General features: G+C 46.0%; 1 protein-coding gene across 1 annotated transcript; it reads left to right on the top strand.

Annotated features, from left to right (window-relative positions):
* The first annotated feature begins 1427 nt into the window (after positions 1–1427).
* Positions 1428–11200, top strand: LOC114607420 (cathelicidin-4-like). Its single transcript, XM_028750581.2, has 4 exons — positions 1428–1676; positions 8041–8148; positions 9262–9348; positions 9991–11200. Exons 1-4 carry the CDS (start codon positions 1488–1490, stop codon positions 10117–10119), a joined length of 513 nt encoding a protein of 170 aa, XP_028606414.2. The 5' UTR covers positions 1428–1487; the 3' UTR covers positions 10120–11200.
* The last annotated feature ends 1451 nt before the right edge of the window (positions 11201–12651 follow it).

Genomic DNA, 12651 nt, shown 5'->3' with positions numbered 1-12651 from the left:
TCTCTGGGAATTTCCAGGAACCCCAGGGGGCTCACATAAAAATCAGTTTCGTTTCTGACAAAGTCGCCGGAGGCTTGCTGGCATCTGAAATATTTTTGTGTGTTTACAAATATACCCATTGTGGATAACCATGGTCTGGTGGGGGGTCCTGAATTGGTCAGGGGTTCGGAAATTCCCATGATCACCAAAAGCTATTGAAAGAAACATAAAGACGGATGTTAACAAATTGTGGATAGTACTAAACATCTTAAAAAGCAGAGACATCACCTTGCCAACAAAGGTCCGTATAGTTCAAGCTATGGTTTTCCCAGTAGTGATGTATGGAAGTGAGAGCTGCACCATAAAGAAGGCTGATTGCCAAAGAATCGATGCTTTTGAATTCTGGTGCTGGAGGAGACTCTTGAGAGTCCCATGGACTGCAAGAACATCCAACCTCTCCATTCTGAAGGAAATCAGCCCTGAGTGCTCACCGCCGACCTTCTGATCGGCAAGTCCTAGGCTCTGTGGTTTAACAGCGCCACCTGCGTCCCCATTAAACTGCCTATAAAACATTTTTTTCAAACAAGGAGGTACCCTGTGGCCAGCCGGCCCCCTGGCACGCCCATGCCAGCCTGTTTCCTGCTTGCTGCATTAGATGCCCAAGTGGTTATTTATTGGCCGAACAAGTGGTCGGGGATGCGGGTGGCACTGTGGGTTAAATCACAGAAGGTCGGCGGTTCGAATCCCCGCGACGGGGTGAGCCCCTGTTGCTCGGTCCCTGCTCCTGCCAACTTAGCAGTTTGAAAGCACAAAGTGCAAGTAGATAAATAGGTACCACTGGCGGGAAAGTAAACGGCGTTTCCGTGTGCTGCTCTGATTCGCCAGAAGCGGCTCAGTCATGCTGGCCACATGACCCGGAAGCTATACGCCGGCTCCCTTGGTCAATAAAGCGAGATGAATGCCGCAACCCCAGAGTCGGACACGCCTGGACCTATCGGTCAGGGGTCCCTTTACCTTTACCAAGATGTGGGGCCCTGGACACCAGCTCTGAGCTCCACCCCAAGTTCCCTGTTTGGGATCTTTTGGAAGCCTGCAGCTGAGCGAGGAAGGGAACAGATTCCCTGCAAGCAGTGCCCTATATCCGTATTGGGGTACCATGTTTATCCAGTTGCATAAATTTGGGGGTACCATGTTTATCAAGTTGCATAAAGATCCCTTTCCAAGAAATTGGCTCAAAGAGCAGAAGGAAGCGGTCTCCCTGCCTTGAATCTGCTCCTCCAGAAACCGAAAGCCTTGCATGTTATCCTAGCTTAGCGACACACGTTCCCAAGTGGATTCAATGTTTAGGTTTTAGGAGGATGTGGGTGGCTGGAGTTTTCTGCCAAGTTGATTGAGCAAGTTCGCGTCCTCCCGCAGTTTGGCTTTTGATCTGGAGCTTCTATCTCTGTCCCGAGAATAGAGAGCGGGGCAGCAGAATTCTCTTGCTCAGGCAGAAAAGAGGATCAGCTATGGAGCTCCTCCTGGTAGGGGCAATTTTGGGGGCCCTGAGAGTCTCCGCAGCAACACTCCCGGGCTCAGAATCCCCCCCGGCACTGCTCCCCCGGAACGTAGCCAGGATGGCCGTCGAAGAATACAACCAGGAATCGGGCGGGCAAGCCGTTTTCAGGCTGTGGAAGATCAGAAGCACGCGCAAAACAGTAAGTATGGCAGGGGTTCGATTCCCTGAAACGTCCTCCTGTTCAGGGATGGGCAGATCTGTCACTTTCAGTTTATTTCCATTGCTCATCTTTCCTTTTTAAAAATATAATAATATTTTTTTGGGGAAATTTTATTTACAACATAACAAAAAAACCCCACGCACCCCAATACAGAAATACAATAAGCATAACATAGGTAAAGGTAAAGGTACCCCTGCCCGTACAGGCCAGTCTTGACAGACTCTGGGGTTGTGCGCCCATCTCACTCAAGAGGCCGGGGGCCAGCGCTGTCCGGAGACACCTCCGGGTCACGTGGCCAGCGTGACATTGCTGCTCTGGCGAGCCAGAGCCGCACACAGAAACGCCGTTTACCTTCCCGCTAGCAAGCGGTCCCTATTTATCTACTTGCACCCGGGAGTGCTTTCGAACTGCTAGGTTGGCAGGCGCTGGGACCGAACAACGGGAGCGCACCCCGCCGCGGGGATTCGAACCGCCGACCTTTCGATCGGCAAGCCCTAGGCGCTGAGGCTTTTACCCACAGCGCCACCCACGTCCATACAACAATACAAGCATAACATACAACAATACAAACAACCAAATAAAAGACTTCCTTTATCCTGTATCTAGCCTCCTTATTTACTTCTTGTAAGCTGTTTCCTTTATGAATAATTATTAAGATTTTTCTAATTATAACTTAAATATCCACAAAGTCTCCTGCAGACATTAATCGAAACAAGTCCAGGTTTGTATTTTAGGGCACTGTTTTGTGAAGGATTTTCTGCGTTTTCCCCATGCTTTTCGAAACTCTTGTCTAGTGTAATCTCTAATTGCTTCTGATAATTTAGCCAGTTCAATATTCTCTAACAGTTTGTCTTGCCATTCCATTTTTGTTGGCACAATTTCTTTCCCCCCCAGTTTTTAGCAATTAGGATCCTTGCCGCTTCTGTGGCACAGAGGAATATTTTCTGATCTTCTCTTGCTATACCTGTGTCCGTTATCCCTAGTAGAAAAGCTTCTGTATTTTTCAAGCTCATCATATACTATATTCCAGAAGCTTTTGATTTTTTCACAGGTCCACCAAACATGTATAAGTGTCCCCTCTGTTTTACCACACCTCCAGCACAGATTTGTTTTTGTCTTATACATTTTAGCTATTTTGGTAGGTGTTAAGTACCATCTATAAAGCATCTTGATTAGATTTTCCCTCAATACTTCACAGGCTGTAAATTTCCAGTTCTTTCTCCATAGTTCTTCCCATGCTCATACCTTCAGTGCCCCAGATGAAAATTCAGCACTTTAGTGCCAGTCTTTCCTTATTTGCACATTTCCTCTGTTTCTCATTCTTCCAGTCTTAAATTTGGTTATCCATTCCTTGCAATAATAATAATCCTGAAATTTCATCGTCACTTTAGTGCAAATCTCTCCCAACAAAGCATATTTTGCAAAGCAATTTCCTGCCTTTACAACAGAAAGTGGAAGGACAACATGCAAGCTTGTCTTTCTAAAGAACTTTTGACATGGATGTTAGGATCCCAGCAAGGGAAAAACTGGTGGGGGGGTATACATTTGTCTTTGTGCTATAAGAACTTGTAGACTTTGGCTTTTGCGGAAACAGTAACACATAAACAGTGCGTTTCCAGAGGGATGGAGGGTCGAAAAAGCTTTTATGTCATCTGGTGGGATTTTATTTCCTCTGTTCCACGGCATCATCCATGTCAGCTCAGAGAATATGGATGCCTTGATTTATTTTGGTGTGTCACGATTTCTTCTTCTTATTACTTACTGTTTGTTTGCTTTATATCTGACGTGGTGTAATGTCCTGCTACTACAGCTTTGTGTTGTTAGTAATGGTCATTATAGAATCCTAGAACAGCCATCTAGTCCAACCCCCTGGGATGTAGGAACTCCTGATTATGTCGCAAGGAAAAAAAATTGTTTAAAAAGGAAGAGGAGTTCAGGGGAAGGGTTGGGGGGGGGGGTTAAGGACAGGAACCAAAAAGCTAATGCACATTAATGGTTTCAAATGCAGAGGGAAGGGGCAATGACCTCATTGCATTTTAAGCCGCTTATATGAACATACCTTTAAATTCAAACAGATTTTCTAATCCTATGAGACTTTCTTTGGATAAATAGAATGATACTTGGAATGTGGGACGCGGGTGGCGCTGTGGGTTAAACCACAGAGCCTAGGACTTGCCGATCCGAAGGTCAGCGGTTCGAATCCCCGCCACGGGGTGAGCTCCCATTGCTCGGTCCCTGCTCCTGCCAACCTAGCAGTTTGACAGCACATCAAAGTGCAAGTAGATAAATAAGTACCGCTCCGGCGGGAAGGTAAACGGCATTTCCGAGTGCTGCTCTGGTTCGCCTTTAAATTCAAACAGATTTTCTAATCCTATGAGGCCCTGATAAATCTGTTAAGTGTTCACATCGCCACATATCTTTTCCTGCCTTCGCTTTTAAACAGCCCCCCCTTAAACTCTCTGTAACTCCATACGAAGAGCAGCAACTGAATTCCTGTTAACGCTTTGTTTATGCTGCTTTTATCAAAAATGCAACCATTTCCCTGGCGCTCCAGCAACTCACTGGCTCGCTCATTCCCTATTGCCAAAAACTTATGGGGAGATTCTGGAGGAAGACTGCCTGGGGCCCAACTGAGGGAAGAAGTCCTTTTCTTGTTCATCTTATGCATCAACAAGAAAATGCTTCCGAACTTTTCCTGCATCCTTCCAAAAAGTTGGAGGGGAAGACTGTAGATTGCAAGCGCCTTGAAGGCAGAGGCCTGCCTCTGTGTCAGGAGCGAACCAGCAATAAATCACACACAGTAAGTGGAGTTAACTCTTTATTAGAAGAAACAGGATCTGCTCAGGAGTGCCGGGCCTAATGTTGTAAACAAAATCTGCCCTTTCCCCTTATGGGGTATCCAAGAGCCCATATAGAGTCCTTACGTGGGTTCTCTATTGGTAGGAGAAAATAACAGAGGCCAATCAGAGAATACTGAGAAGCAAAGCAGCTTGTAAGCCTGATCTTTATTGATCTGTTGCAACAGGGTGCTTCCCTCACACGCAGGAAAGGAGGAGGAACTCAAAATAATGGTGTACAAGGCCTTATATAGACATTTTAAATTCCCTCCCCTGGAGCTCAAGACCACCCCTCCATACATCAAACATACATCACAGAAGGGGTGTAACCTAAGACCACCCCCCAGATACATCATACCTACATCACAGAAAAGGCGGTCTAAAACAGAAATCTGAGTGACTTGTTGATCTCATCTGACAGGTTACCTGTTTAATGGTCACTTGATTGGATTGCTTGCTTACTTGATTGGATACCCTGGGGAGCCTGGCCAGTCTTTTGTAATGATAAATACTTAGTAACGATAAATACTTAGTTCCTGGGCCAGGTCACAGGCTCACACCCTATTCATATACAGACATACCCTTAAGACAGGATTTGTGAAGGAAAAGACAAGGGGGAGGCTTTTCCATTTTGACCTTGCAGAGAAAACATTTGCTCAGTTTGGGAATCAAAAATGGTTCCAGGTCGGTCTTCCTGTGCTGATCTATGTACGTGCTTGGTTGGTACACTTATGAACATTTAACATATACAGTGGTACCTTGGGTTACACACGCTTCAGGTTACACACGCTTCAGGTTACAGACTCCGCTAACCCAGAAATAGTGCTTCAGGTTATTAACTTTGCTTCAGGATAACAACGGAAATCATGCTCCAGCGGCGCGGCGGCAGCAGGAGGCCCCATTAGCTAAAGTGGTGCTTCAGGTTAAGAACAGTTTCAGGTTAAGAACGGACCTCCAGAACAAATTAAGTACTTAACCTCAGGGACCACAGTATCTAAGACCTCAAAATTCCAATCACACTAATGAGCACAGCAAATTTTCATCGGCAGGTCTTGCCCCTATGAGGCAGTTGTGGAGACAGAAAGTCTCTGCCTTTCCACTGCTGCCTAAGTCTTCTGCTTTCCCGGGTCTTTTGTGAGCAATCTGAGACTATGCCGGCATGCTTCTCTTTGCATCTTCTTCTTCATGCCTCTCCTGGTTCTGGGAGGCCAGGGAGGAAGGGAATTAGTCGCAGCAGGACGGAGAGACACGCTTGCTTCTTCACCAGCCAGACTCCTCTTCTGCCTCAGCTTTTCCACTGCTCTCTGCCACAGAGATGTATGGTAGTGATGTATGGAAGTGAGAGCTGGACCATAAAGAAGGCTGATCGCCAAAGAATGGATGCTTTTGAATTCTGGTGCTGGAGGAGACTCTTGAGAGTCCCATGGACTGCAAGAAGATCAAACTCTCCATTCTTAAGGAAATCAGCCCTGAGTGCTCACTGGAAGGACAGATCCTGAAGCTGAGGCTCCAATACTTTGGCCACCGCATGAAAAGAGAAAACTCCCTGGAAAAGACCCTGATGTTGGGAAAGATGGAGGGCACAAGGAGAAGGGGACGACGGAGGACGAGATGGTTGGACAGTGTTCTCGAAGCTACCAGCATGAGTTTGACCAAACTGTGGGAGGCCGTGGAAGACGGGAGTACCTGGCGTGCTCTGCTCCATGGGGTCACGAAGAGGCGGATACGACTAAACGACTCAACAACAACAACAAATATCTGAGAGGTGGTTTAGTGAGTGAGAGCAGGTAGCGGAAGTTATAGGTCTGGATAGGCACCCCATGATTGTAATTGACCGATACCGTTTAGGAAACCACACGCTTGTTAAACTGCAATAAATAAACAGAAGTTTATGTTCCAGTTTAAACCCTGACTGGACTCAGTATTGTCCCAGGTAGGGCCTGGGGGGGGGCAGCGAGAAATCAAGTGGTGGCACAGGGATCAATAGACGGCGAAACGTCCGGCGACCCTGTGTGATTGCCACAGAAGGCTCAGAGCCCGGGCAGTGGCGGTGCGGCGACGATGAGGGATCAGAGGGAGAAGGCTTTAGTGAGCACGAAGAGTTTGTGGCAGTTGTTGTTTAGTTATTTAGTCGTGTCTGACTCTTCGTGACCCCCTGGACCAGAGCACGCCAGGCAGTCCCGTCTTCCACTGCCTCCCGCAGTTTGGTCAGCCTTCTTTATGGTCCAGCTCTCACTTCCATACATCACTACCATACATCTTGTCTTCCTAGCTCCTAACTGTTCCTGACTCAGATTATTTTGCTACACTAACTCAACCTCCCCACAGACTCTATCCCAATTCACTCCCACTCCAACCAACCACCCAACTCCCAACGAACTCCCAGAGCTGGTTTTATAGTCCCTCTGACTCCACCCCCCTGGGTTCTGGTTGGGTAACCTGTTTAACTATTTCACCTCCAGCACTCTCATATGTCAACGTCACACCTTCTTCCCTTGGGGGTCCCCCAGCTGGTTCCTCTCACTCAGGGGTGCCAACTTGGATAAAATATTGGGGGGGGGGTCAGGTAAGCCTCACCCTGTATAATCAATCACATGGCGTGGCATGCGCACACTCCTTGAATGGCAATGTCCATCAACTTTGGGGGGAGCCCAGCCCCCTCAAATATATTATTGGGGGGTCCCAGTCTGGTGGAAAGCTGTGTCCCAAGAGACCAGGGCCCTGCAGGATTTGACATCTTTCCGCAGGGCCTGCAAGACGGAGCTGTTCCACCAGGCCTTTGGTCGGGGTTCAGTCTGACCCCCTTCTTTCTATGGGACCCTGTATATAACCGGCCTCCTTGGCTCTTTGTATCGGCCCATATAGGACCAGCACGGGTGGCCGGGCCTGGTGAACTTTTAATTCCTTGCCCCTGCTGTTATGATTTGTGGGTTCCCATTTAGTTTGATTTTGATTTTGAATGTGATTCGAATTGTATTTTAAACTAATTGTTTGATTTTGTGTTTTTAGTGTTTTATATATTTGGTGTTAGCTGCCCTGAGGGCAGGGTATAAAATTTTATTATTATTATTTAAAAATATTAGTTTTTTAACATACCATTTTCAGCAATAATTAAACATACTTTTACATCTTATTCAATTTTTTTTTTACTTCCATCAATCCTGTCTGAAAATTTTCCAATCTAATCTCTCAGTATGCATTTCATATTTCCCCTATTACATTTCAAATTCAAAACCAATATCTCTATCTTTTTCCTGCTTTGTAACACTTCGTATATTTCTCCTTACAAAACTTCTTGCAGTCCTACTAGGGTAATTTGTCGATTACAGTTGCTCGTCAAATAATTCATATACTTCTTCCAATCTTCTGTAAATCTCTGGTCCCGCAGGTTTCGAATCCTTCCTGTCATTTTGTCCAATTCTGCATAGTCCATTAATTTCGTCTGCCATTCTTCTTTCATCAGAATTTCTTCTTGCTTCCAATTAATTAATTATTCTGTTCCATAGAGATTTGACTGGGGGGTTCACTTCAGCATGGACTTCACCATCAAGGAGACCCTCTGTCAGAAAACGGGCAAGTACAGGATTGGAGACTGCAAATACAAACCGAATGGGGTGAGTGACAGGCTTGGCCTCTGGTTCGAATACCTGGTGCATGTGGTCCTGCCTCCAGATGCTGCTGTTGTCGCTAAACTATAACTCCCATTGTCCCTATTGGCCCATTTGCCAGGGCTGATGGGAGTTGGAGTCCAACAGCTAGCTCCGCCTCTGGGTCCCCCTCCTTGGTCTAGAACATGTGGGAATGTTCAGGGATGCAGGAGAGGATATATTGTCTGATTATATCCTTATCCAACTTGTGTTAACAAGTTCCACAATATCAGCAGAGTAACATTCCCCTTTATTTTAAGTTTGCAACGTCTGTGTTTGCTCAGGCTCACTAAAGCCTCTATAATAACTGTTCTGGTATTTCCCCTTGTTCCTTCATAAAATATAAGAGACGGCACAGTCTTTTACAAAAGTATAAAAAGAGTTTACTCACATTCTGTTCACAATCAGATCCCAGAAGGCAGACTTAGCTTAATGAAGTAACATACACTTGGAATCTATCTCATAAGGAGACAGTCCCTTTGTCCTCTCTTGGCCGGAAGCCAAGAGAGCATCTTTGGCTAAGCAGATATTGCTTCTTTGACAAATGTAGTCAGAGAGAGAGAGATGGCTGCCCTGCCCTGCCCTGTCCTGTGCTTTTGTCATTACCTGCACAGGTGAGGCCACACCCACCTCTAGTCACATGCAGAGGAATTCTGTCCCAGCCCAGAAGGAAACAGGAAGTTTACCTGCTGGCTGGACAAACATCCCTCCCAATGTGTAAACATGTTCACTCTAGGAATGTTGTACTTGACTGCTCTTGTGTTTCACATCCCACAGAACAGGCACGTCCAACAGGTAGATTGTGATCTACCAGTAGATCACTGGACGTTTGTGGCAGATCACCAGTAGATCACTGTCTCCCCTTAAAAAAGCTCAAGAACTTTGACCTGAACCCCTAAAAATGGGCCTTCTCCTTTCTAAAAAGCTCAAGAACTTTGACCTGAATCCCCCCAAAAGGGGGTAGATCACTGCCAGTTTTTAACTCTGTGAGTAGATCGCAGTCTCTTGGGAGTTGGCCACGCCTGGTCTAGAAGCTCAGGATGAATCCCAAGAATCCTGACCCATTTTCCTCCTCTCCAGACCACCAGAGATTGTTCTGCCGAGGTCTCAGTTCATAACTTCATGCAAGAATCACCGCTGACGTCTGTGAATTGCCACCCGTTGCAGGTGAGCTGTTTGCCGGCTGAACTGGGACCATAAATGGTTTTACTGGGAGTGTGAGCAGTGGCATAGCGTGGGGGGTGCAGGGGGGCCGGCCACACCGGGCGCAACAGCAGGGGGTTAGGGGGCGCAAATCCACGGGTTAGAGGGCGCAAATTACTTGCCTTGCCCCAGGTGCTGACAACCCACGCTACACCACTGAGTGTGAGGCTAATTTGTTGTTGTTGTTCTGGAGTGCAAGGCTAATTTAGGGTTGCCATACATCTGGAATCTTTCTTTCTTTCTTTCTTTCTTTCTTTCTTTCTTTCTTTCTTTCTTTCTTTCTTTCTTTCTTTCTTTCTTTCTTCTGCCCTTCAACCAAAGATCTCAGGGTGGTTCACAACATACAGACCCTCCGAGTGCCCCTATTTTCCAGGAACAGTCCAGGATTTACAGAAGCCCAGTCCCAGTTTCTGAGTTGATCCCGGAATGTCCCTCTTTCCCTTAGGAGGTCCCTATTTTCCTCGGAGAAATGATGGAGGGTTTGAACGTATCGGATGCTTTGATTCAATCCCTGCGCTGCCTGTTTTGTTTGTGTTTTTTATCGCCGAACGGAAGCGGAAGAAGACCTCTGTTGACTCTTCCTCTCGTTCTTCCAAATCTTTGCAGGTAAACAACCCCAACAGAAGGAACACCAGACCCCAAGCAATGGAGGCCGCCCAGCCCAGAATATTTGTGGAGCAGTATTTCCCATCTTCCTTTTCTACTGCAGCTCTGACAGCCCCCGAAGAAGAGTAGAGGTGCCCCTTGCCCTCATCTGCCAAGCGTCCCTCTCAGAGTTGGGACCTTTCCAAAATCGCTTTGGTCCCATGGACATTTGATTTTCCGAACTCATTCGGCTGGTAGAATATTACTGTAGACTCGTGCTATCCAAATATTGTTAGAATTCTAGGATGCCGCTGAGATTTCTGTGTGTTTTAAATGCAGTGGTACCTTGGGTTAAGTACTTAATTCCTTCCAGAGGTCCGTTCTTAACCTGAAACTGTTCTTAACCTGAAGCACCACTTTAGCTAATGGGGCCTCCCGCTGCCACCGCACCACCAGAGCACGATTTCTGTTCTCATCCTGAAGCACAGTTCTTAACCCGAGGTACTCTTTCTGGGTTAGCAGAGTCTGTAACCTGAAGCGTCTGTAACCCGAGGTACCACTGTGTTGCCAGTTAGGAACATACAAAGGGACCGCTTATAGACGCAGACTTTCTTTGGATAAATAGAATGATACTTAGGACCTAGGACTTGCCGATCAGAAGGTTGGCGGTTCGAATCCCCACGATGGGGTGAGCTCCTGTTGTTCGGTCCCTGCTCCTGCCAACCTAGCAGTTCGAAAGCACACCAGTGCGAGTAGATAAATAGGTACCGCTCCGGCAGGAAGGTCAACGGCATTTCCGTGCGCTGCTCTGGTTCGCCAGAAGCGGCTTAGTCATGCTGGCCACATGACCCAGAAGCTGTACGCTGGCTCCCTCGGCCAGTGAAGCGAGATGAGCGCCACAACCCCAGAGTCGTCCGCGACTGGACCTAACGGTCAGGGGTCCCTTTACCTTTACCTATTAGCAACGTAAAAGCGGACTGCTTATAGACGCAGACTTTCTTTGGATAAATAGAATGACACTTGGAACGACTTTATGCAGAATATATGAGCTTATTGATAAAGGAATTTGTATCAGGATAATACAGCTCTCTACATTTGTATACTAACGTGTGGAAACGTAACTGAAATTTTTAATTATTTTTATATTCGTTCACTTTCCCCCCCTCTTCACTGCTTTTTTTTTATAAACGAAATTCTTTTAATAAAATATCAAATTAAAATCTAAAAAATCGTTGATTTTCTAAACTCATTTGGCTGGTGGAATATTACTGTAGACTCGTGCTGTCCAAATATTATTAGTATTATAGGATGTGACTGAGAGGTGTGTGTGATTTAAATGTTGCATTTTTCCAACACCACTGAAAGGGTTTGACAGTCATTCTGGTTCTCATAGACCAGCGTTTTTCCAACTTGAATCTCGGGGGTCGTGGCCTGAAATAGCGGCTGCTTTTAATCTTAGTGCAATAAATACTTTTTACAACTTTGGGTTTCGTTGGTGTCTTGTAACACTACGTCAGCACCTGCAACCGAGCATCAGAAAGGTTCAAATTTTACATTTTAATGTGGTCTCTGGTGGCAGATCCGGTGATGTTTTGCCACAAATTGCCCATAAATTGCTTTGAGTGACGATTACAACTCGGTTTGCAGGCTCCATCAGAGGTTATCTGCAATAGTCACTCATGGAAACCTTCAATAAAAAGGAATAGTAATAATAAAACACCTTTTGCAACTGTTGCTGTTTAGTCGTGTCTGCCTCTTCGTGACCCCCTGGACCAGAGCACGCCAGGCCCTCCTGTCTTCCACTGCCTCCCGCAGTTTGGTCAAACTCATGCTGGTAGCTTCGAGAACACTGTCCAACCATCTTGTCCTCTGTCATCCCCTTCTCCTTGTGCCCTCCATCTTTCCCAACATCAGGGTCTTTTCCAGGGAGTCTTCTCTTCTCATGAGGTGGCCCAAGTCTTGTTTTTTTTTTTTATAAAATTTTTTTATTGGTTTTACAGTATTTTTTAAAACAAAACAAACATATAAAAAGACATACAAACGTGTATAGTTTCATAACCTTTTTTTCCTAAACCTTATTTCACAGACTCCCCCATACCTCCCCTTTCTGCATCCCAATGTCCAAAGTTTTTTAGCAACTTCAAAATATTTCTGTCAAGTCTCTGTCCTTTTAATCTTTCCTTCAGTCTAATCTTATATCACTGTCACCCTTTCTTTCTCATAAGGTTATGAGGTTATGAGGTTATGTTGAGGTAATGTTGATGTTGATGTTGAGGTGGCCCAAGTCTTGGAGCCTCAGCTTCAGGATCTGTCCTTCCAGTGAGCACTCAGGGCTGATTTCCTTCAGAATGGAGAGGTTTGATCTTCTTGCAGTCCATGGGACTCTCAAGAGTCTCCCCCAGCACCATAATTCAAAAACATCCATTCTTTGGCGATCAGCGTTCTTTATGGTCCAGCTCTCACTTCCATACATCACGACTGGGAAAAGCAGAGCTTTAACTATACGGACCTTTTGCAACTGTCGTTGTTGTTTAGTTGTTTAGTCGTGTCCGACTCTTCATGACCCCAACTACCTTGTGGCAAACCAACACCAAACCCGTTGCCAGGATTAGTTAATAGTTAATCCAAGGGTTATGTGGTTTGCTTAGTCGAAATAAGAAATAATACCATTGCCCTATGTGT

This window comes from Podarcis muralis, chromosome 12, assembly GCF_964188315.1.
Source record: "Podarcis muralis chromosome 12, rPodMur119.hap1.1, whole genome shotgun sequence".
NCBI lineage: Eukaryota > Metazoa > Chordata > Lepidosauria > Squamata > Lacertidae > Podarcis > Podarcis muralis.
The sequence above is the reverse complement of the archived record's forward strand: the minus strand, read 5'-3'. Positions and strand labels throughout refer to the sequence as shown.